This window comes from Jaculus jaculus, chromosome 13 (genome assembly GCF_020740685.1).
Source record: "Jaculus jaculus isolate mJacJac1 chromosome 13, mJacJac1.mat.Y.cur, whole genome shotgun sequence".
Classification (NCBI taxonomy): Eukaryota; Metazoa; Chordata; class Mammalia; order Rodentia; family Dipodidae; genus Jaculus; species Jaculus jaculus.
In genome coordinates this window covers 42,042,019-42,067,991 of record NC_059114.1, presented here as the reverse complement: position 1 = coordinate 42,067,991, position 25,973 = coordinate 42,042,019, and the positions used below count along the sequence as shown (strand labels likewise).

Here is a 25,973-nt window from a genome sequence, read left to right as displayed (position 1 = left end):
TCATGAGGATGTAACAGGTGAATTTTCCCTTTCTTTCAAAGGCTCTTATTACCTGATTATTAGAATTAAGAAGGTTTATTTTTGGTGTGATGGTGCAGATGGGACCAGGACCTTACACATGCTACACAAGTCATCTCCCACAGGGCTAAATCCTCAAGACTGATCTACTTTTTGCCTAATAGTCAGCATCTAGTAGAGTGCCTTCCATCCTAAGATCCATCAAGCAGTTCCTTAATAGAAGTGAGGAGGCCCAAGAGGGTCTGCCATGTCCATGTTCCCATTGGAAGCCTGTCTGGACAGTGCTGTCCAGAGCATGGTAGGCATGCCCTGGCCAGTGTACCAGGCGTTCCATCATTCAAGTGAGTCACCACAGAAGGGTGTCAAGCTGATGATATTACTACACACTGTACTTGAACTATCGGTCAGAGCCCTACATGCTGCCAGGCCTTTTAGCCTTATCTTCCTAAACCGCTATTCTTTCACTGTCCAGAGAGTGTTGAAGGAACTGCCTGGGACTGTCTGACTCTTTCTGAGGACACTGTGGACCAGCAAACTGCAAATGATGCAAGCATTCCAGTTGTATGTCAACCAGCCCTGCAAATGCCAAAGATGAAACTTTCGTGTTGCTGTAGTTAGGCCTTGGTGAGGGATCTAGCATGAGTCCAGAAAAAGTTCCTATGAAAATGTGCTGGGGTGTTGAGCTCTAAAATGCACAGCTGAAAGGAGAGTTGTAGAGAAGCTTTTGGGGGTCATTTGCTAAAATTGGAGTTAGAGATTTATTTCCTTCCTCCTATCTTAGCCTCAGTCACTTTGTATCTTTGGTCTCAGTGGGAAAAGAAGTTGAGAATTCCTTATTGGAAGTTTGAGAGCCAAGAGTCAAAATGTTTTGTTGGCCTGGCTTGTTTGGGATTGTTATGGGGTGAGATGATTTGTTGTAATAAGTAACCTCTAGCCGGACACTGTGTTATACAGAGAGAATTGAAGATAATACAGACACGAGCCTTCAGCATCTCTGTGCTTCTTCAACCCTCTTATATGTCGCATGAATTCCACAACTAAAATACAGTGTCCTGTGTCTCTTGGAGGATCATTGTCATGTATCCAGGACTTCCTTAAGGCATATAAAAGCATGCACTGGTGTTGTTGATTGGGACACTTATGATGTGTCTTGGAGTAAAAGTAAACAAAAATCGTAAATCCTTTAGTAGTTGAAAGAGTCATTGAAATACTTTGGAGTATGCATTTTATTATCTCACTACTGAAGAAGATTGGTAAGAGATTTTAAATTGTGGTCATTTCATAGCAAATAAATGTTATAGCTATGACTAAAAACATAAATGAACAAATGAAATTCTGTTAGTTGTTTAAAAGTACAGTTAATACTATGGCAATGGACATGGAGATTGGAGAGTCGCTTCTTATAACAGTTATAAATGCCCTGCATTCCAACCACTCCCCCAGATAATCTCAACCTTGTTAATTACCAGCCAAGAACTGCACAGATATCTGAGGATGTGAGAAAAGATTCAGAGCCCACACTGCTCTGAGACTGTGTTCCCAACTCATCTTCAGCCAAAGGCATAGTTTTTGATACAGATGAGAAAGGAAGCTAGAGAGGTCACTTCTGTATGCCATTTAAGAAATGTTGTAGGGACTTTAGATTGTCTGCGGGATAATTGACCACAGGACCAGAGAGCCCAGATCTCTGGACTCAGCCTGTTCTTTTGAGGCTCCAGATAGTTCCTGGTCACTCTGGCTTAGCCATGGCTCAGGTGTTGGTTGCCAGATCTTGCTGACTGGGATCTTTCTAACAGGGCATATAGAGGCCTGAGAAAGAGGGATTTATTTCCCTTGCTAGCACAGTTCTGGGGAAGACTGCACAACATAGCCAAGGTAATACTTACTGCTCCTTACACTGAAGCTGGAGTCCATGGGAGTAGATATTAAACTCATGGCTGATACCGTCATAGACTGCAGTTGCCTTTTTATTTTTAATCTCTCCCATCTTGTTTCAGTATATTTTAAGCTCTTTGAAGCTAGGGGCCTTGGCAAATTCACTCTAGTATCTTGGTCATGCTAGGTGCTCAATGATAAATCTTTACTGGGTTGAGAAAAATGTTTAAAGAAAGAATCATACTCTTTGAATTTAACTTCTGCCCTCATATGAATTCCATGTGTTATGTGAATCTACCAGATAGAACACTGGAGGCAAGATTGTGGAGTCTGTTGGAATTTACGATGTGCCGAGTCTTACTGAGTCTGTCTGTTGCTGTATTCCCATGTTCCCTCACAAATGTGGTAGGCATCTGAAGGGAATTCATAAATCACTGCACAGGAAAATTGTTAATACTGTGGCTTGGTCTGTGAAAAAGCTTGGCAGGATCTAGAAGTCTGCTATCCTAGAGACAGAACATGGGCAGCAAGACCCCTGAGCTTGGGATCAGGGCATTAGGGATTGAACCTTGGTCTCAGACAAAACTCACTGCAGCCCAAGCTTTCATATCAGTGAAGTAGAAATTTTAATGGTGCCTACCTATGGGCTTTTTGAGTGAGTTAATGGGATTAATTCTTCTGCTCGCCTCATTAGTTGTTGGATACCTATGTAGACACCAGAGGTGTGGCAGTCAGCAAAGGAGACAGAACTCCCAGCCTCATAGAACTTATATTGTAGAAAAGACATTTAGTAACCGTTTAATCAGATTCAGTGGAAGATCTCTGTTGAGCCTTATACAGTGGGTTTTTACTATATGTCTCCATGGGTCTTTATACTATAACAATAGGTAACTAGGGCCCTTAGTGGGTCTAAAGTGGTATAACCCTAATGAAGTAGGGGGTTGTGTATATTCTTGCCAGATCCCAGGCTGCTTAGGAAGTCTGTTCCTCTCAGATTGGATTTCTGTCGTCGTCATCTCCATGAAGTGCCTTCCGCGGTCAGCTGAGATTCAGGGAATGATTCAGGTGGTAGTACCGCTGGGTGGTCTCCACATCTCAGACACCTATGTTTCTGCTTTCTGTGACTTAACGTGATGTCACCAAACAACTAAAGTGTTTTGATAATTTATGGAAATAAATCTGATGGCCAGCATAAGCAATTAAAACCCACAAACCATATTTTTCTGGGTAATCTCAACCTTCCTTCAAATCTTTGATCAGCCACTCACCTATCACAGCACAAAATGGACAAATTTAAGGTTTCTGTTGCTTTTTGTTTTAAATTGCCCTTTCACTAGGGCTTTCCTTTTAACATCAGAATGCCCAAAATTCATGAAGGAGGAAAGGGTAGGCTTGGACAGTACATCTCTGAGGCACTGTCCCTGCTACAGTTACTCACCTCCTGAGAGGCGTTTGTCCAGCTCTCCTGCCACCCTCTCATGTTTCCAGGGCCATACTCGGATCCCCAGTAGCACACAGTCCGTTAGCTACAAATGTAAACAGGAAATAGTTTTCTGGCTGAATGGCCTTTGTGGCCCAGAAAAATAGTCATTTTTGCTGAAACATAACTTTAAAAACCCACCAAAGTGAGGGCTGAAGGCTGGCTCTAAGTCAGCCCTGTGTGAGCACAAGACTGGTGAGAGGACGCAGGTGCAGGAGCTCAGGCGGATGTATTCAGGTGGCGCTTAGTACCTGTCGATGGTGCAGTGGACATGATCGAAGAAGCTCCTGTCACCTAGAGAGCAGATGCTCTACACGGGAAACAGCCATGTTCGTGCAGCATGGAACCTCAGAGCCTGTGCTCCTTGGAACTTGTGCAGGTCTGGTCTGGAGCGCTGACACATGTCCCTGGGTCTCGGTGCTCCTGCCTGCTGCTCCAGCGCCCTGTCATTTGCCCTGCCATGAACCTCTTGTGTTCCCATTGTGGTTTCCCTGTGTGCTGATGAGTTTTTTGGTTGTTATGTCTTGCAGCCCCCCGAATCCAAGCCCAACTTCACCCCTCTCGCCATCTTGGCCCATGTTCTCGGCGCCATCCAGCCCTATGCCCACCTCATCCACGTCCAGCGACTCATCCCCCATCAGGTCTGTTGCAGGGTTCGTTTGGTTTTCTGTTGCTGCTCTTCTCTCATTGGCTTGGTCCTCTCCTCATGCAGTGTGCTGACTCCTTGCCAACGTTTTCCCCTGCCATTCAAACCTGCACTTGCTTTTTGACAGGCCAGAAGAAGCGGTTCATGGAGACGCCAGGTAAAACAACGGCTAGTAACTGATCTGCTCCTGTTTATGCTGAGCTGGTCAGGGATAGTGGGAGAGCCTTTTTGCTCTCCTGTGTTCCATCCTGAGAGACAAAAATTGGTGGTGGTGGGGGTGGCAGTTTGCATGACTCAACATGGCCTGTTTAGTGGCCTTTTAAATTTTTACTGACATTTCTAAATTAATCCCTGGTACCTAGAGTTTGGGGACAGGGCACCTCCTAGATTTAAAAAAAAAATGTTTTGATGGTTCTCTGAACCATTTGGGTTCTGCAAGATAATAGTCTGTGGAACAATGTTGAGAGATGGGCTGTCCTTTATTCCTCTTGTTTTTATCAGGTAGTAACATTTATTTGTAAGTTGCACCACCAGCCTTAAACATTGACACCTAGTCACACAGACCAGATGACTGAGGGGGAGACATATAGCATAACCATGGGTTGGACATGCATGGGAGCCTCTTAGGAAAGAAAACTCTGTGTGTGTGTGTGTGTGTGTGTGTGTGTTTATGATCACAGAATAAAAGCTTGAGGCATGAAGTGATTTTCTCTTTACACTGCTTATAGTTTGTGTCCTTACCCTCCATAGACTCCAGGAATCATCTGGGCTCCCAGCCCTGTCGTGTTTCTGGGGTCATAACTGAGTACTCATGGAACAGGCCTCACCTCCTTGTGAGGGACAGTAGCATGAACCAGTTCCTCTCTCCAAAAGTCATGCTGTATTCCCCTGCCTTGGTGACTTCTACAGTAAAGTGCCACAGTGCTTTTGCTCTTGAGCTCTTCAAAAAAAAGCTTTTCAAATCCAGAAAAAGAAATGATAAAGGTCTGCAGAAGCTGTCTACATGCAGGCTTGGGCATACGCATTTCTGGAACTCATTCTCTGCTTTCAGAGTCAGGATGTAGGCCCAGTGATAAGCCTTGCAAGCACTCTGGGCTTCGGCTGAATTTTCTGGTCCTCCTTTTTTTCTCCTAAAGGGTGAGTCCAGCAGAAAGTCTTAAATAATTTATAAAGCTGACTCTCACTTTTTATAAAAAGAAAATCCCATGCTGTTTTTATATACACATACATACTTTATTCTCATCCAAATATTTTTGAATCTATCATTTTATTCTATCTCTATGTGACAATGAGAAGAGAAATGGCCTGAACCTTACTGCAGCAAAAGAAAACTAAAGTACAGAAAAATGACCCATCCACCTTACTAAATGGAGCCAGTGCTAAATTCAGGAGTTCTCCCCCTTGGCCCAGAACTCTTGTTCCAAAAACATGGCTAAGTCCTGGCACTAGGGCCTGGCTGCTCCTGTAGCTTAGATCTAGCTTTCTACGAGCTCTTGCTGCGTGGTGGGAGAGATGGCTCTTCAGCATATTATTTTTGCCTCACCCCATAAATAAAATTCATATCCTGTCTTTCTAACATTTAAAGATATTCACAAGTTATTTCTTACACAACTTCAGAGCACTTTAAGCACTTTCACTGGAAGGGATATGGGATTATTCTACTTGTTGCCCAGTGAGGACCTGAACCAGAACAACTACAATGACCAAAGACCATCACCTTCCAACATGCCTTACTTATTCAACAGACTTGGGTCTTAGAAAACTGGAGCTTAGTCCTTTCCACTGAATGGTAGTGATTGATCATTCAGTATGCCCCCCTCTGGTTATTGTTTAAAGGGCACCATTTGGACTCTGCTGCTCCATAGCCCTGTAGGAAACTGCCATTTTGAAAAGGTCAAGGCAGAGTAGGGCTAGAACTAGAGGTCACTGAGCTAACTGTGTACGCAATGGTGGGTATGGATAGAGACTGCTGGGAAGGCAGTCCACCAGAATAGAGAGGGGTTGTGTTCCCCCAATTGCTATTGCAGTGTACTGCCAAGAGATGGGGGCATGTATCTATTATCCGGGTCCTGTGAGACCTTTCCCCAGATCTACTAACAGAACATAAACAGACTTTTAAAAATAAATTCTGAATGAGACCTAATTAATGGTCCCATAAACTGTTGCAAATAGCTTCTTCTCCCCTCTTAAATCATTTTTTAAACTTCTTGTTTCAGACCCAGGAGTGAAGGGTCTTTCTTGCAACACAGAAGAGCAGGGCCACTGGAGGAGCAGTCCTTCACACTTAACCAACCCACTCCCAAGAAGCCCAGCTCATACCCAGCACTCGCATTTGCCCATGGGCCCTGGTAAACTGTGCCTTCATGATCGAGCCACTGCAGCCTGCCAATCCAGCTGGCCCCAGCTCCTGTGAGATGGCGCTCACCGTGAGAATGAGTAACCATTCTGCAAGCTTGCAAGGGCATTTGAGGGAAACTCCTCTGAGTGCTTTCCTGGCCTCATGCCAAGCTCAGAGGCAAAAATTCAGAGTGAGCCAGCAGAAGGATCCAAAGTTGTTGATGCCCTTGAAGGCCCAGCTGAGGGCAGAAGGGTGTTGGGGCAGGAGCAGCCAAACACCAAGCTATGACCCGTGTGGTAGTACACTGTGGAGAGTGGGGGAGAAAAAACCAACAGTGCTGGGCTGGGGGACTTACAGTCTTGGTCAACAGGATCTGTCTGTTTTGGTAGGAACCCTACCTAAAGCAAATGCCTTGGAGCTTTTCACAGGGAGTTGTGGAATAGCAAACTTTTTAAAAGATAAGACTTCCCTTAGTTAGAGTTGCCAGATTTAGCAAATAAAATACAGCATACTCAGTGAAGTTTGAAATGGAGATAAACAAATAAATGTCTTTTATACATATTTCCTATTGGAATACACACACACTAAAATATTCATTGTTTATCAAAAATCCAGTTTGACTAGGTGTCCTATATATTCTTTAGCAATTCTCCTATGGAAAAGGACACCCCTTTAAAAGTACCCCTTCTATGGATATGAATGTAGCCCAATGGTAGAGTGCTTGCCTAGCATATATAAGACCATGGGTTTAATTCTCAACACTGCAAACATGCACATACCTATACCTCCTTCCACCCCTTCCAGTTTTGGGTAGATCCTGAGTCAAGGAAGGATCTCCCATCAATTGTCTGTCACCTGTTAAGTTGAGAGAGAAACAAGGTCCTTTCATGACCTTTGTTTTTATTCTGAAATATATTATTTTCATGTCACTTTATTACCAGATTGCAGAGATAAACACACTAATATTGGTGGAAAGTTACTCCTTACAAATGATAATTTGGGGTAAGGAGACTATGGCCTCTGTTTCTGCTTGCCAAATATCCCAGCTGGTTTATTGAATGGCCCTTGTTTCATCCCATTACCTTTATTTAATGAGGTTAATAGGTAACCTTTACAAAAAATACAGCCAGAGTAACCTTGCCTTCCTTGGTCTCTGCACTTTGCCCAACGCTCATATCAGGAGGCAATCCTGCCTCACAACCTGGTTTCTAAGATCTGGCTCCTATGGCCTGGATTCTCTCTCTCTTCACTCCATATCACAAAAGGTTCCACTTGCCTCTCAGGACAGTGTTTGGCTGCTGTAGCCCTTTGCACAGCCAGGTGACTGACTCCTACCTGCTGCTCCCCCCCCCCCCTCCAGAGGTGAAGACTTTTATTTCCCCCTGATCCTGATGAGTTGTATGAGCTGCTGGGCCTGTGTAGTTAGATCATGGAACATGCCCCTTGTCCCTAACTTTATTCTTTGATGGGAATTAAACAGAAAATGTTATTTCATAGCTGGAGTTGATAAATACCAAAGCGTTCTCTCCTTCATCCTCAGTGGCCCTATGTCATCTTTTTCTACTTTCCCAGTTTTTCCCAAGCCAGAGAGAACAACGGTAAACTCGTATTTCCCTGGCAATAAATTTTGGAATATCATTGATTCTGATCACTCCACTGTACAATGAACTTCTTAAGTGATTTTCCCTTCTCTTGGATTTGATGGAACCAAGACTGGAAAGTTTCTATGCTTAGCCTTAGGCATGGTCTCAATTATTCTTTGGTTCTTCTCTCCCAAAGAGAAGGTACACTTGGTAATGCCAAGTAATAGCAGTTCTAAAATGTACCAAGATGCTCTGCCCTTTGTGACTCTGTCTAGCCTGACCTGAGACTAGACTCTGCCTCAACTGGGCCTTGTGTAGCAGCTAGACACGCGCACGCTGAGAGCTGGAGCACCGCAGGCTCCGTCAAGCTCTCCAGTAGTCACACACAGATAAATAACATAGATCCCTTAACTCATTTTTTTCTAGCTCTTTTTTAAATGGTAAACTGCTTGTCACATAAGCATGAGGACCTATGTTCTGATTTATTAGCACCACATAAAAGCTGGGCATGATGGTGCACTCCTCATAACCCGAGTGCTGCAGAGGCAAAGACAGGAGGAGACTCATAGGGTTCACTGGCTAGATACAGTTTAGCAAATTTGATGAGTTCCAAGTTTGGTAAGAGACCCCGTCTCCAAAGAAAAAGGTGAAGAGTGACCAAGGAAGACACCGATCATTCCCCTTGGCCTCCACATTTACACGTGCACACATCTGCATGTGCACCCACACACATGAGAGCATTCACACCACATACAAATTAAACAAATAAGTAAATAAATTGTGCCTTTCAATGCACAGATGGCATGGAGGAAGAAAATCACTGCTGACAAATAAAGTGTAAATGTTTGGGGTTGGAGAGATGGCTTAGCAGGTAAGGCACTTGCCTGCAATGCTAAAGGACCCAGGGCCCATGTAAGCCAGATGCAAAAGGTGACACGTGTCTGGAGTTTGTTTGCAGTGGCTGGAAGTCCCGGCATGGCCATTCTCTCCCAGTCTTTCTGCATCTTCCTGTCTGTCTCTCTCAAACTAATAAAAATAAAAGTTTAGTAAGTTGAAGTGTCAACATTTGACAATTGTGTCATTCTATCCTTAAAAAGTCTACAGATTTATAACTAGTTAGATACTAACACCAAACTTAAAAAAAATAGGAGTATTTTCCTACAAATAACTTTGGAATACAAGTTAGCACATTACAGCCTGTGATGTGTCAATAAAGTTTTATTGGAAGGCAGACACACTGAGTTATTCACATGTCTGTGGTTGCTTTGTGCAAGAATGCAACACTGAGTAGTTACCACAGTGACCATATGCTCCACAAGCACAAGTATTCACTCTGTCCCTTTGCAGGACAGTCTGCCAGCCTCTGCTCTAGAACCATAGTTCTCAACTTGAGGTACACATGAGAAGCACTTGGAGAATGACACATATTCAGTATTAATTTCTGATGTTGGTATGTGTACCAGCAAGTCAGTAGGACCGAGACACTTGTACTTTCTAAATGCTCAATGGGTAATCCCAATGCTGAGAATGGTGCTTCCGAAAAGGACCAATCAAAGAACTGTCTCCTCCCCCTTCCACCTCCTCTTGCAGACACCCTGAATGGTACACATGTGAAGGTGTTCACACGTACCTTTCCCATTTCCTGCCTTTCCCTAGGGGCCAAGGAGTCCCAGTTCTGGAATGCTGTGTCCCAGCAAAGCTCAACCTTGAGAAAGAATATCTGGGAGAGCTCATGGCAGCTGTGGCCAAGTGCCGAACCCTGCCTATGCTGGAATTCCTTCTGGGTTCTCTGAACTCTGCCAACTTCCAAGTGTGTGTTGGGAGAAATCTGTAGACAACATGGGGTCCCTTCTCATTCCCTCCCTCCTTGAAATCTACTAAGTCTCAAGGAATGTGGCCACCCCTACCCTTGTAACTCCCAGGAAAAGTTTTAGCACAAGGTGACCTCTTGGGAAGAGTGGTTTCTTAAAGCTTATGATTTTCTCATTTTCCTCCTTTGGGCTTTATGACTTTACCACCTCCTGTTTTGCCATCTGGCCGCCTTGTCAGGCGCTTCCCAGGAGAGAGGACGAGGTGGCTTGCAGAGAAAGGAAAGAAGAAAAATGGAATATCGAGTCTTTCTGAGGTTGAAAAAAATGTTAAATAAACTCCTATTTCCATACAGCACACCGTTCCGGAAGGCAAAGGCCTTGTATGCCTGCAAAGCTGAGCATGACTCGGAGCTCTCATTCACAGCAGGCACTGTCTTCGATAACGGTGAGTATCCTGTCTTCTGGCAGAAATAAAAAGGCATTTTCTAAGCTCCTACCTTAGGGAAATAAAATCTCAACAGGATAGAGAGATAGATAGGGGAGTGAGCAAGAAGAGTATTCATTTCCCAAAATGGCAACATCTAGAGGTATTACCTTGAGTGGACAAGTATAGCCCGCAGCTCCCTGAGCTGTTTCGAGCCCTGAGACCAACCTGCACCGGCCTCACTGCAGAACCTGCCCTTCACGTTCACAGTCTGGGGGCTGGACAGCGGGCAAATACAGGGGCGGAGCACTGCACAGCTGTTGGGTAGAGGCACAGATGGAGGTCAGGGCCACCTGCTCTGTGCCTTCCTTTTGGGATTTGTGGGTGCAGTGCTGTCAGCAGCCAAAGTCTGTTCCCCAAACAGCAGAACATTTGGTGGGCACCGGCTCATCCTCTGCGGAACTTGGGAGCATAGATAGATGCCACCACCTCAAGTCACCTGCGTACCCATCACCTGCTGAGACTAGATTCTTGACAGTCCATAAAACTCAGGTCAATACTTGCTTAATGCACCATTTCTTGGGCTTTCTTGTTTTCTTCCCTAAAAATACTTTTTTTGGAGCATGTGTGTGTGATGTGTGTGCATGTGTGTATACGTGTTTATGTGTGTGTGTGCATTTAGAAGCCCGAGGTCCATGTTAGATGCCTGAACTTAGAGCCAGGCCATAGTGTACATCCCAACTTGACCACTTGCTCTTGTGTGATCTCTTGTTGTGACTTCCCCTCTCTGTGTCCCAATTCTATCCTCTACTATAGACAATAACACTGCCCAATTTCAAGAGCATGGTGAAAGAATGCGCCATCACATGTTAAAAATGGGCCCTAGTGCCCATGATGGACTCAGCATGTCATCCTTACTGTTGTCGCAGATCACCAGGCCCATCTTAGAAGGCGCCCGCACTCCCAACTGTTCTCAGCAATAGCATTTCCTTGTTGGCTATTGTGCTCAAAGCGTGGCTGTGGCAGCAGGCATTCTCTTGGACTCCTTGGGTCCTGGCTACATCTGGAAGAGCCTCACAGTCCAAGTTAGACATAGGCTTCTGGGGGCTAGTCCTCAACTGCAGCCACAGCCAAAGGGGCCACCAAGTGTGCCCAGCCTCCGTGTTCTTGCACCACAGAGAGCTATTAATCAGGCCGTGTTCATTCTGCTCACATGACAGATCTTCATGGGTGTTGTATATGCTTCCATGTCCGTCTTGTGACTCTGAATGCAGCCGTCTTCCCTTTCTAGACAGGGTTATTGAGATATCCAAGTAGCGTGTTTACCCATTTACAAAGGACTGTGGGTGCGGCAGTGAGGTGTAGTGGTGAGTACAAGTGCCTTCCATCACCAAATAGTCAGTGTAACTCAGTGGTTTCAGTGTATTCTGAGTTGTGCAATCCTTAGAACTATCTAATTGCAGGATATTTTATCACCCCCCCCCCCATTAACCCCACACCCTTCAGCAGGCATGTCCCTTTTACCTCCAACTCTGTAATCGCCCAGCCAAAGGGAACTACTAATCCACTTTCTGTCTCTGTAGATTTGCCTGCTCTGGACCTGTCATAGAGATAAAATTATGTTCTATTTGACTTTGTCACAGGCTTTATATGATTTTTTTCCAAGGTTGAACTATGGTGTGACATATATCAGTACTTCATTCTTTTTTTGGCTAATATTCCATTTTGTGGTATAGTTATGGCATACCTCATGTAAGCATTTACCAATTAATTGGACATTGTGATTATGTTCAGTTTGTCACTGCTGGGTATATTTCTAGTCACATTTGTGTAAGATAATTTTTAAGACATAAGTTTTTCACTTCTCTTGGGGTTGCTGGGTCATATGGCAACCCTATATTTTACTATTTGAGGAAATGCCAAACTATTTTTCACAAGGTTGTTGCATCATTTTGCATTCCTACCTTTTACTTGTAAGTCTTATTTTTTAAGGAGCTTCAGTATTTTTTTTAAGACGGGCAGACCTACTTCAGGGATGCTTAACTGCCAGGTCCTTTCCCTCCCAGCAGGGTGTCCTGCCTAGCAGGTCCTGTAGCTACGCCCGCCCGCCACTGAGCAGTCACCATCAATCCTGTGCAGACAGACATGAACTTGAGGCAGAGAGGGGTTTGGTGCTTTCCCTGAAGCTTCCATGGCCAAGTTCACAGACACTAGTTTCTTTTTAACTAGCAATGACGGCAACCTTTCAGGTTCCCTAAAGAACAGGTTTCCAAATGAAACCTGAAAGAAAACGTCTCGGTTTTGGCTGAGCTGCAGCAGGAGATGGGTCGGAGAAAATGTTCATGCACTGTCTAGATGGGTTTGGCTGGTAACATTTGAGTCTGTTCTGTTCTAGAAAGAAATGCCACATTAGTAACCTCTGTTGGAAAAAGGCATTACAGGAGAAGATAGTAAACATATCAAAATAAGGGGTGATCTTTTGCTAGTTCCATCTCTTATACCTTTATTCTAGATACAGGGGGGAAAGCTAGTTTAGACTTGAGACTCCATAGTTACCATTGGATTAAATCATCTGACCAATTGGAAGAAAGGTGGCTAGCTGCTGACAGGTTTTGATTGGTCACACTTGGGCTCAAGTGCATGTCATGTGTGTTGTATGCGTGTACTGTGTTTTGTGTATTTCCTTTTTCAGGAATAAAGAGGAAAGGAGACAGGCTTGTTGGGGTGAAAGTCTGCTGTTTCATAACCATTAATCCCTCAGCCTCGAGATTCCAAGGCCCGTGTCGTGACTCTGAAGCACCTGTCTTGTCCACTCCTGGACAGAAGCAGTGCAGTAGGGAGGGGAAGGTGGATGTGCAATACGGGGAAATATCTCCAGTGTCAGCCCTTGCCAATCTACTAGGAATCTGTCCACTCCACCAGGAGCCCCTCAGCCAGTAACTGGAAAGAGAAATCACTTATGTTCTTGGGAACATTAGTCATCTCCAAGAAAGGTGATTAGTGATACCTAGAAAATTCAGTCACAAAAATTGGGTTCTGGGGAAACTTTCATCACAATTTGAGATGAACCAGAGCCCTTCTTTGCCGTGTACAGCGGCAGTGTCAGCGCCGGGCAGGGCTGTCCAAGGCACCTCTGCTAGTAGATCGCATCCTCACAAGAACCCCCAGCTGCCCACCAGTGGGGCTAGCAGAGTTTGTGGCATTATCTAGTTTTCCTTTTAGGGTCTTCAGTGCCACACCAGCCACCAGGCCACTTATCACCTGGAAGTTTCCATCAGTTCCACTCCTGCCCCCTCAATCCATCCTTTCACAGTAGCCAGTGATCTTCCAAATGACATTGTACCAGTTTCTAGCTCAGAGTACTAGTGACTTCCCATTGCTCTGTGACGTCCTTCTCAGGCCCATTGTGGCCCAGCTCCTTCCCTTTTGACCTCCTCCCATCCTTACTGAACACACCAAAGCCTCAGAGGACACTTTCATGTTCAGAAGTAAGGCTGGCAAACTACGACCTGCCAGTCAAATCCAGCCTGCCGTCTTTTTTGTGGTAAATAAAATTGTATCGGGATATAGTCACCTGTGTCACTTTGTTCACATACTATCTATGATGCTACTAAGACAGAAGTGAGTAAAGAGACACATTTACTCTAAAGCCTTTTTTAAAAAAAATTAAATATTTATTTATGGGAATTGAGAGGGAGGGAGGGATGGAGAGAGATAGAAAGAGAAAATAGGCTGCTAGGGCCTCTAGCCACTCCAGACACATGCACTACCTTGTGCATCTGGCTTTATGTGGGCACTGGGGAATTGGCTGTGGGTCTTTGGCTTTGCAGGTAAGTGTCTTAACTGCTGAGCCATCTCTCCAGCCCTCTAAGGCCTTTTTTGAGAAATTTCAAATGCCTATTCTGAAACCACACCCAGCTTTCCCACATCTTAGGTCCTTTACACCTGCTCTCCCTACTCCAAGCTATGATACTGAGGGATTATTTAGGGTCATTTCTTATGTTCCTCCCTTCCTTGCCAGATCTCTGTCTCACTTTATCAAATTTTCACTGTTTGTTTATTGATAAGCAGATTGTCCCTCCCCAGAGCAGAATCTTGCCAGCTTGTTCTGTACCATATACAGGCCCCCAGTACAGTGCCTGGCATCTGGTAGGTGCTTGGCCAACATTTGAGAAATGAATGAATCCATGTGAGCCACACAGAGGTCTGTACCTTGTCCAGTTCAGGCTTCTCCCCCACAGGGCAGCCAGCCATTTGAGATCTTAGTCACAGTTCAGTCCTTAGTGAGCAAGACAGGAAGAGAGGGTGTGTTCTACGTGCAGCTCATGTATGTGCAGGGATACGTGGCAGATTCATGATTACTGTACAGAAGTGATTTGCAGGAAGCTCGCCTGTGTCAGCAACAGCTTATATTATATGCTTGCAGGCTGGAGTGTGCCATTGATGCAGCCCCAGCTCCTTGTAGGTTTAAAATGTATTGGTCCAGTTCAGCCCCCCAAGCACTTACTGATTGTAGTAGACAGCCTCCGGTTTTTGGGATGCACTTCCAAACAAGGCACAGTTATGGGAATTTATTGAAGCTTACAGATTCAGGGGAAGTTCCAAGATGATAGAAGAAGCTGGCCTGCTTTCACAGATCCAGGCAGAGGGAAAAGCAACCACCACAAGCAAGCAAGCACAGGTCAGGAACTCCAGCAAAGCTCCTGCACTTTGCATATCTTTAGACTGGAATCCCAAATCTGACCTGCACCTCAGGGCTGGACTCTGGGTCGCCGACAATAACACCTCCTCTAGCTGGAGATCCACATTACAAGCTTTTAATAAACTTCTAAATCATTTGGGGGACATCAATTCAAACTACCCTTTGATCATCTTCAACAGGCTAGATACCAACAGGAATTAAGACCAAGGAATCTGTGGTCAGATATACCTCCATTATCTACCTGACAGGTAATTTTGAGCAAGATGCTTAGACTCTGAGCCTCAGTTTCTCATCAATGAAATGAGGACACTAGTAGAATGAGCTCAATGGTCACTCTGAAGTAGTTTCTGCTATTTAACACATGCTCAATCTGTTTCCACTCCCCGCCCCCCAAGAACACATTCTGTGGTTGAACAGAGGCTGAACATAGTGGGGAAGGGTTTGGTCTCAAGAGTTGGAAAAGCTATATTCAAGTTTTGTTGATACTCTTAGGACCATGTACATATTAATTTACCTGTCCAGGGTTTAGTCTGTCCTCTGTAATGTAGGGACAGTAACAGTACAAGCTAGGCTTATAAGGATCAAATAAAAATCAATAAATCTAATGTTCTGAGTATGGCCCCTTGATAGCCTTTCTAAATGTGGGGCTGTATCAGTATGTGGTGCTAAGGGGAGTTAATGGAGACTGTTGGACCAGAAAGTGCTTGAACAAACCGTAATACACTAACAAATGAGAAAAGTAAAACTTCACAATTGAACAATAAAATCCACTAATCCATGGGTTGTACTGAGCCTTCTAGAAATCAGCAGGAAGAGGAAGAAGTGATTCCTTAATACTACAGATGAAGGAGGCGAGGCTTCAGCCTTAAAATATGAGGACAGGAAGCCAAAGCTGCAGGAAGGGAGAGGACCACTGGGCTTCCTCTGTCCTCCAGCAGCCAAGGAGAACTTTCATTTTCCATCTCATTACCTCTCTTATTACAAGGCTTTCTGACACAGAACGTCATGGCTCTTCACTTCTAGGAACCAGTTAAAATGCATATATCTGGGACTCCTTCTCAGATTCTGTTCTCACTGATTTGCATGGGGCCCAGGAACCTGCAGCTTGAATAAGTATGCAGGTAGGGGTGACGCAGTGTCTGTCTGGCACTAGGCTTTGTCAAACCTTGATTTGATGACTCCAGTGAGTCAGCAGCCTCACCCAAAGGCTGCTTTACCCCCTGCCACCCCCACATGCCACACCTCTTGAGCCTCTCTTGTCCCCTCTGCTTCTTCCTTTTAGTCTACAAATTTTACTTCTGATATTTGTCACTAATGCGACTTCAGTACCAGCTGTTAGAACAGCTATCTAAAGGAGGGGACCCAGTGCCTCCAGTGTGGTGACAGCTCAGCATTGTGAGAAAGGTCTTTTTTGCTGTTTTTTGTCTAGTTGGTTTATCCTTTCTATCTCATTTCTTTGGGGAATGGCTTTGATTTGTTTATCTGGATTCTGAACATCTGAGGTCTTCTGAAGCTTTCTTTGGTGGCAGTAGAGACCAGACCCCTGCCCAGGTTTTATTAAATTGGAAGATGATGTGCAGTAGTCTATGCCTGCCCAAGTGGTACAGGGTCCTCACTTACCAGCCTGCACTGAGCATTGATGGTGTACTAGTTCGGTATGGAGTGCTCTGCCCCCAGGGGCTGCTTTGGTCAGTACAAGAATGCACAAAAGAGGAAAGATTTCATATCTCCACTGTGGAGGTACAGAGCTGGAAGTGAACTTGGCAGCCTCAGCTGGGTGGTTGGGTGGGGGCCAGGGCTATTGGGTGTTCCTTAAGGGCAGCCCAGAAGATCTTTGTTGACTGGAGGGGCCTTACATGGGCTGCTGTGGGCCAAGTCGTCCTTGCTACTTTGACTCCATTCTTGAAGCCTAGTGATGGAAAACTGTACAGAATCATGGAGGCCCACTTCTAGGTGCTTGACCTCTTTTCCTCAGGAAGCTTTCAAAGTCTGACAGGTTAGGGCTTCTGGAAGCCCCAGTGCCTACACTTCTGTTTCTTCCTCACTTGCTTCCAGTTTCCTTTCCTACAAATTCAAACTAGGTAATTTGGCAATGTTGGGCCGGAAATGCTTTTCTAAAACAAGCTCAGGAAGTCACTTAATGATCCCAGGAAGGGAGCAGCCTGGAGCTGGGTTGGGGGGAGTTCATTCTCCAGACAATCCCCAGTGATTGGAGTTTTCCTAATCCATTTAGAGTTAATGCCCCGCCCCACTTTAGGGTCATGGGACCATCTACGACTGATTCACAAGTAAAAACACACACACCCTCCTCCTAGGCCAAGATTCCATCTCTCTTCCCCCCTGCTACGAACTTCTTTGCATGCTCAGCCAGATTTTCCCATAATCTTCATAATATCAGTGGTTTCCATACAGATGGATTTTGACTTTACAGAAATGGATCTGTAATTGGTGTATATTGAAAAATCAAAGGGGCAGGAACTTGGAAAGCTTTGGTAGAAGGAAGAAGAGGGTTGCTTTCAGACTTATCTGTAGAAAAAAAAATCTAGAGTACAAAATAGAAAAGAAAGTGTGTGGGTGGAACACAAGAGGACATTCAAAGGCTGAACCATGAAAGAAAATGCAGAGGGATTCACAGGAAGCAATGAGTAAGGATTTAAAGCAAAGTGAAATGAATCTTTAAAAATTAGATAATTGGGCTGGAAAGATGGCTTAGTGATTAGGCCACTTGCCTGCAAAGCCTAAGGACTCATGTTCAACTCCCCAGATCCTACATAAGCCAGACACAAGCACACAAGGTCACACATGCACACAAGATGTTGCACACATCTGGAATTCAATTTAAGTAGCTAGAGGTCCTGGTGCACCAGTTCTCTCAATATCTCTCATAAAAATGAAAAATAAATAAATAAAAATTAGATAAGGGCTGGAGAGATGGCATAGTGGTTAAGCACTTGCCTGTGAAGCCTAAGACCCCGGTTCAAGGCTCGATTCCCCAGGACCCACATTAGCCAGATGCACAAGGGGGCGCACACATCTGGAGTTCGTTTGCAGTGGCTGAAGGCCCTGTCATGCCCATTCTCCCTGTCTCTCTTTCTCTCTCTCTCTGCCTCTTTCTCTATGTCTGTCATTCTCAAATAAATAAATAATTGAATAATAAAAAATATTTTTTAAAAAATTAGATAATTAAGACTAGAGGAACAACTCTGTTTGCAGTATCCATGTAAAAATGTTAAATGTGGTATCTCCATCCATAATCCCAATCTATGATGTCTGGGACTCACTGGACAGCCATTCCAGCCAAATAGTGAGCTCCAAACAATGAGAAACCCTTTTTCAAAAAATAAAATAAAATAAACAGTGGGCCAGACATGGTGGTGCATGCCTTTAATCCCAGCACTTGGGAGCTTAAGGTAGGCAGATCACTGTGACTTCGAGGCTGGACTGACACTACATAGTGAATTGCAGGTCAGCCAGGGTTACAGTAAGACCTTACCTCAAAACAGGGGGGAAAAAAAAAAACAGGGCTGGAGAGATAGCTTAGCGGTTAAGCGCTTGCCTGTGAAGCCTAAGGACCCCAGTTCGAGGCTCTATTCCCCAGGACCCATGTTAGCCAGATGCACAAGGGGGCGCATGCATCTGGAGTTCGTCTGCAGTGGCTAAGCAGCCCTGGCGCGCCCATTCTCTCTCTCTCCCTCTATCTGTCTTTCTGTCTGTGTCTGTCACTCTCAAATAAATAAAAATAAACAACAAAAAAAAAATTAAGAAAAAACAAAACAAAACACTGGTGGATGGTGCTCCCTAGAATGACATGCAAAGTTGGCTCCTGGTCCCTGCACACGTGCACATGCACACACACCCAAGCATACATTTTAAACTAGGTAATCAAGCTGGATATGGTGGCTTATGCCTCTAACCCCAGAACTGAGCTAGGAGGACTGTTGTGAGTTTGAAGCCATCCATGTCAGTAGAGGGAGTTCCAGGTAAGCCTCAGCTACAGAGTGAGGCACTGTCTTAAAAACATAAAAACAAAAAATGAACAAACAAAACCTAAACAACCAAGAAAATACTGGTCCTTAACAATTATCCTTGAGCTGATACCAAAGAGCTAGGATGGATGGGTGGGTGGGTGGGTGGATGGATGGATGGATGGATGGATGGATGGATGGATGGATGGATGAAAGGAAAGTAGGAAGGAAGGAAGGAAGACCACAGTTGTTAATATCTAACCTCAAAAGCATAAGTCTGTAGTTTAAGCCACAGGGGAACATCATAAGATTTGGGAAGCCCCTAACTACATGCAGAATTTTGAATGTTTGAGCCTGTTTCCCCTTTTATAAAACATGTATTTATTTATTTGACAGGGAAAGAGGAAGAGGGAGGGAGGGAAGGAGAGAAAAAGGATGGGCATGCCAGGGCCTCTTGCGACTATAAATGACTCCCGACACATGGGCCACTTTATGCATCTGGCTTTTTGTGTATAGTGGGAATTCAAACCTTGATCAGCAGGCTTTGTAAGCAAGCACCTTTGGCCACTGAGCAATCTCCCCAGCTCCTGTTTCCCTTCTTGTTATAGAAAAATTTCAAAACCTTCATGAGAAGGCATATACCCCTCCAAAGGTGCAGAGCACCCTATACTTGCATAACAGTCCCCAGATGTGTTTTCCATGCACACCTTTCTGGTACTCAACACACATGTGCCCACTGCTCTGCCGGTAACATCATCTCTTTTCACTGTCTCTTCTCTTTCTGTGCAGTTCACCCATCTCAGGAGCCTGGCTGGTTGGAGGGGACTCTGAACGGAAGAACTGGCCTCATCCCTGAGAACTACGTGGAGTTCCTGTAACTGTGGGCCCCAGCAGAGCTGCTGAGCTTTATGTGGTCACCATGACAACTGCTGATTCCAGTGTCATGGGCCACTTTTCACTGCCAGTGAGAAAGCAGGGAGACTGACTCTATTGCTTCCTATCAACACGAATGCATCTGGGAATGCTTGTCACCTTTCTCCATGATCATCTCAGTTGATGAGTGGCAATACTGCAAGAAGCAAAAGTCAATCCGCAGCAGAGGCCATCTGAATATTTTGATAACCTAAAGCAAGGCTTGCAGAGTACAGTCTTCTCCTGAGTACCCTAAGTAGTGCTGATTTTGTTTGAGCAGCCATCCAAATCCCAGACATGTGAGAGAGGAAGTGAGAGTGCCCCTAAGAGAGGGCAGTGCTGCTGGGTGTGAGCGGGCAGGGCAGACAAGCGGCCACAGAGGCCTACGCTGGGTGTGCTGCCTTTGCGCTGTGTACAGCAGGTGCTCTTTCTGGCCCTCCTGCTCCTGGAGACCCACCATGCTGCCGGCAGCTGGGTCTGTCTGTCCGCTCACAGGATGAAGAAACACAGCACAGCACTGTTTAAGTAAGATCAATCTCTCACCATCTCTAAAGCAGCCCTTAGCTTGTCATCAGCACAACTCATGCAGAGGAGCACATGCACCCCATGTTTCTCTCCTGAACTAGGAACTTCTCTGCTACAGAGGGCTGCCATCACCTAGTATCCATGGCAACCCAACCTACTCTAAAACTAAACTGAAAAGGAAAAAAAATTCTTTGCATGACACATTTTCCCCTAGCCCTTATTGGTAGTTTTTGTGTTTCTTTTTTTTTAATGGTCTTCCAGCAATTTAAAGTAGAGATTTGGCAATTGGGATGGTCTACCTAGGCCAGACAGGAGAGCACAGAGGACCGCTCCCTTTCCGATAAACTTCATTAGCATCAGAACACCCTTGGAGCTAACTCTAGTAGCCCACTAAGGTTAAATTGCTGGCTTAATATTTCTGTTCTTCTTGCAACAGGTGTTGGCCTCAGAGGGCAAAATGCTTCCTCCCTATGGGTAACACCATCTGACTTGCTTTCTCAGACCCTTCTCTTCTTTCCTGCCCCTGCCGAGCCCTAGCCCTTCACAAAGCACCTTCCCCTCAGTGCTTTGGCTCCTGAACACTAGTGCCCTGTGGATTTCAGAGATGATTCCTGGCCACACCCTGAGGCCTGACATTTTAAAGGACATCTATGTTCACTGCCACCCAGAATAAAAAGAAAAAGAATTGTTTCACAGATTATCTGGGCATGAAACTAGTATCACAGGCCATTATGACTCAGGAAGACACCAAAGGTTGAAGCACGGAGACCAAGTGAGAACCTTCTACAAAATGGGGTTTCCTGCTCCAGAGGTGGTGGGTGTTGCTGAAGACTGCCTGCTATGGATGGGAGAGATCACCCAGACATTGCACAATCCTGTGATATTCAGAGTGATCTGTCCCTATAAGAGTGACTCTGGACAGACACTAAACTGTCAAGCTCTCTGAGAACCCCTCAGATGACAGCATTGCTCCAGAATGCAGTTATTGCTTCTGGAATTCTGTTAAGGACCTTTAATGAAGAAGGGAAGGAAAACTTGAATTGTGTTGAATTACTGTATCTTACTTTTTTTAAAAGAAAAACTTGTAAATAGAGTGATTTGAAATACTATATTGCAAAGTTCTATATTTGATATTCTTTAAGCTAGTTGCTCCACACATTGGCTTTGATTGCTGAGCAGGTGTGTTGAAGAGTGAGCCAGATGAGACAAGGTTGAAAGGTCAAGTTCAAGCCTCCCTTTCTGACCTGCTGAAAGAAGATATTTCCTTGTTGTTGCTGTTGGTAAGCCTGACACATCAGTGGTGTTACTCTTCTTATCTTCATGTATTTTTTAGCACTCTGGGCTTTGGAGTTGGAGTTAAAAGCATCTTTAGGAATGAGTTTTCTAAGAAAGCTGACCTAGCAAGATGGTGGCACTCAGGATTTGAATAGGTGGTGCCAGAGGTGACTTTGTTTTGGTTGTCTTCTCAGGTATGTGTCGGTACCCCTGGATGTCAGGACAGAAGAACGAAATGGTTGCATATTTCTTAGTCCTTACTTTCCCCACATCTCCTAATGCTTTATAGATGTGGCCAAGCTAGTTTGCAGATGTGTAAGTGCTAAAAACAAAAAAGCCAGCTGCTTGGACTCTTTGCTTGTTTATCTGACATTACTCTCACTTTCTTGTAGATACACTTCTGATCTTTCCTTTTACCTGCAGATTCCCTATGATTCTAAAGCAAGAGAAAGATCCCCAGAGGGATGTAGAGTGTGCCATTGCAGTTTTTTAAAGTGGCTGTAAAGTTGGTAAGAGTCGCTTACTACTGTCAAGGACTATACCTAGGAATTCAGTCAGGAACAGTGGAGCCATGGAACAAGGCTGAAGCGTGGACAAAATGAACACAGGACAAGGATAGACGGCTGTCATTGAAGCCAGGTGTGTTGATTGACACCTGTAATCCCAAAACTTGGGAGGCTGAGGCAAGAAAATTGTTATGGGCTCAAGGCCTGTCTGGACTACATAGTGAATTCCCAGTCAGCCTTGGCTATTTTTTAAAGACCCTGTCTTTAAAACAATAAGAAATGCAACAGAAAGGAAGCTATCATTCAAAACCCAAGAAGAAAGGGAATATATTCATAGGTACCAGACTTGATTCCTGGGGACTTGAAAACAAGAAGCTGGAAAATGCGGCCTGGGGGGTGGGGGGATGCACAGTCATCTATTACTGTACTTCCAAAATGAGAGGGCCCAGCTTAATGCTTTTGACGTGTCTGATGCTTAAAATTGTCACCTGCCCCCATAGTAACTGAAGTAACTTGTAGTAACTTGGCCCTGGCTTGACTCCCTCCTGAGCTGGCCCCGATTTGGAGCTGCCACCAAAAAGATCTCCTAGGCCAATGGACCTCTTCCCAGCTTCCCTGAACCTGTGGGGAGTGGGGCTCTGACAGATGGCTGCTCTGTTTCCCTCTGTCCATACATTCAGCTTCCCTCCTCCCCATCAGTTCCAGAACTGGAGAGACTGGACTATAAGCCAAGTAGGAAGGAACTTGAAGATTAAAAATAAATTTTATTCTTTCCACTCTCTATTCTCTCTCTCTGTGTCTGTTTCTTTTTCTTTCTTTCTCCTCCTACTCCCTTACCCTTCCCTTCTCCCTCCTTAAATAGGGAACACTGGGGTAGAATGGGAAGCATGAATAACATCAGAGTGAAAGTCCATTGGCCAGGATCCCAAGCTTTCCTGAGAGCCTCAAGTTCCTTTGTAAGGCTCTGAGATGAGTCAGTCACAGCTTGGATCTTTTAGGGCATTCAGATCAGCCCACGCCCCCTCCAGGTACTTGCAGCGTTCTATTACTGAACAACGCCATGAGCAAATGGCTCGTTTCCAATCCCTGAACCCAGGCAAGTGGAATCCTGACTTACTCAAGATTAAGGAAATTCTCTCTAGTTTTAAAAAATAAACACATAAGGATGGACCCTACTCAGTGCAGTATCCTAGAACTGGAGCCAGTTTTCAGTATTTCTCAAGCCAAATTTCTTAGCAGTGTGTTTTGACCAGAGAGGCAAGGAGAAAGAAAACAAGCATTTAGTACTGGCAGACTGGCACTGACAGAACAAAGCAGTGGTGGTCACAGGTCATTGAAGGTACTTGCTCAGGACTCAAAGGGAGTTTTTGTCACCTGAGTTTGTCTCCTGGAAATGGTGGTGCCAGTCACACTTGAAGCTTTCTCTTACCTGTGGAGGTTCCAAAGGCATCCATTATTACTGAGGTGTGGGAAAACAAGAAACTGAAGACAGTGTTCACGACTGTTTACTGGTGCCTTTCATTCTCCAGCCTAGGCTGCCAGTGACCACCATGGCACCCACGACTTGCTCTAGTACTGGCTTGCTCTATGAGCAGTCATATCTCCCAAGCAGGTATCCAGCCATGATGAAACCTAGCAGACTCTTAGCTATCTGACTTTCAAAGAAAGTCTAGAGGTCTTTCTAGAAAGTTATCTGTTATCTCTGGCAAATTAGCAGTGATCATTTTTGCTGACAGCCTACCTCCCACCTCCCTCTAAAATCAGCTCTCCATGCTTTAAGAAAAAAAAAAAAAAATGCTTCTTAGCCTGGGGAGATAGTTCATTTGGTAAAGTGCTTGTCTTGTAAGCATGAGGACCCGAGTTCAATCTCAAGAACCCATGTTAAATTAAATAAAAAGATGGGCACACTTTTAACCTGAGCACCGGGTAGGTGAGGACAGGAGGATCTCTGGGACTTCATGGACAGTCAGTCTAGCCGATTTGGTGAGCTTTGGGCATATGAGAGTCCTGTTTCAAAGGAAGAGAAGGATGACGCCCAAGATCGTTCTCTGCCTCCACATGTGAGCACACACACATGTGCACACACACAAATAATTTTTTAAAAAATAGTAAACTTTGAGAGAGAGAGAAGGGGCACACCAGGTCCTTCAGCCACTGCAAACAGATTCCAGACGCATGTGCCACCTTGTACATCTGGCTTACGTGGGTCCTGGGGAATCAAATCTGGGTCCTTAGGTTTTGCAGGCCTTAACCACTAAGCCATTTCTCCAGCCCGTAATAAAAACTTTCACAGTATAACTTTGTATTGTGTTAAAATGTGTTGGCAGCCATGCTGATCTGCTAAGTGCTGAACCATTTGTCTCTGACAACGCGATAAGCGTTGCACATTACTCCAGTGCACCTAGGACAAAATTCCAACAAGTGATAATTAGCTCGCATCATTTTTCTGCCCATGGTACTTGTGTAACTCAGAGAGTCTTCCAAAGTAAGAGAAACAGAATCTAGATGTCACTCTGCCAGTCCTCTCTGAAACATGGTTTCTAAGGAAGCACCTGCCTATTTATGCCAGAGAGGGAGAAAGGCAAGCCCCACTGAGGAACTCGGAATTGTTTAAAGAAGATACTGCTGTGACTGGGGAGAAAAACAATCATAGAACAAAAGTCAAGTTTCCAACAATCCGAGGGATATTACACAATGAGATTTTCTCTGCAAGTAAAGAATAGGCTGATCTCATTCCCAGACTGTGGAAGGGTAGTCACTATTAGTCGTGAGAATGAGAATTAACAATTCAAATGTCCATGTGACCAGAGCAGCCTTAGCCAGGCTGAGACAGTTGATGCCATTGTGCATGCTGTTCTTGAGTCCTTCAGGTGGGCACCAACGAGCAGCTTTCTTGGAGGTCCAGATTCCAGGATCCATCCACCGTGTGTCTGTGAAAACATAGCGTCTGATGATTCTAAAGCGTGTGTGTGTGCATGCGTGTGAGCACATGTGGACTATATTCCTATGTACAGAGTGACACAGCCTCACATAGAGACCTACATGAGCTGGCACTTATAATCTTTACAGCCTTGAGTATTTATAGAGGTTGACAATCAGAAATAAGAGGCTATTGCTTACCTAGCAAAAGATCAAAGATGTAAATGAAGTGCCGTTTGAAATCTCTTCATACTTATGAAGTAGTTATCTGCAGCCCTGGTTCTTATTAACTTAGTAAAGCCCTGTTGAAAAAACTCAAACCCATAAATGCTTAGTAGCTAACACTAGGCTAGTGTTCAGAAGCACTCTAAAAGATATTTTTTGCATATTTGGGAGAAAAAAAAGTATTTGCATGTTTAAGTTATCTTTTAGGCTACCTTTGAGTGTACTGTAAAGTGCTGTGTGATAAAATATCAATAAAGTACTTATAAAATGGCACTTTAATGTTTTATTTCAATAAAAACAATGCACTGTTTTAAGCTTCAGTATTGAATATTGACTGGTGCATAGAATCAAATTCTGTAATGAAAAAGTACCCTGTGACTAGTATAGAACTTTTCTCGTGTTATTAAAAAAAAAAGTTTATCATAGTTGGGTTTTTTATGTGATTTTGTGTCACTATGCGAATCTTAAACAATTCTGTTGTGTAGCCTTTTCTTTGGTTGATGTACGTACATTCTTGTGAAGTGAATGGAAGTATGACCTTTGAAATAAATGACTTCTCTAATTGATGGTGTGTTCCTTTCTTGAGTTTCTGATATACTTTGGACATAACATCACAATATTTCTTCAAATATGCTCATACCGACTGTGGTCAAAGGTCACAGGTCTGGGATCCTACAGTTATGGGTAAGAATTACAGGGCTGATTTTTTTTATGAACTCTAAGCTTTGCTTTCCATTTCTTAAGAGGTCAGATGCTTGTTTACTTGAGA

General features: G+C 44.5%; 1 protein-coding gene across 2 annotated transcripts in view; it reads left to right on the top strand.

The window, feature by feature from the left end:
• Positions 1-25,766, top strand: part of Arhgap26 (Rho GTPase activating protein 26) — a 481,437-nt gene extending 455,671 nt beyond the window's left edge. The window contains exons 21-23 of one of the 2 annotated variants that reach the window (XM_004664708.2): positions 3,904-4,014; positions 10,105-10,196; positions 19,632-25,766. In XM_004664708.2, the coding sequence (XP_004664765.1) occupies positions 3,904-4,014; positions 10,105-10,196; positions 19,632-19,720 (292 nt within the window). In that variant the 3' untranslated portion in view covers positions 19,721-25,766. The remainder of the gene's footprint in view (positions 1-3,903; positions 4,015-10,104; positions 10,197-19,631) is intronic. The other variant, XM_045132425.1, reaches the window with a different exon arrangement.
• Positions 25,767-25,973: the final 207 nt, after the last annotated feature.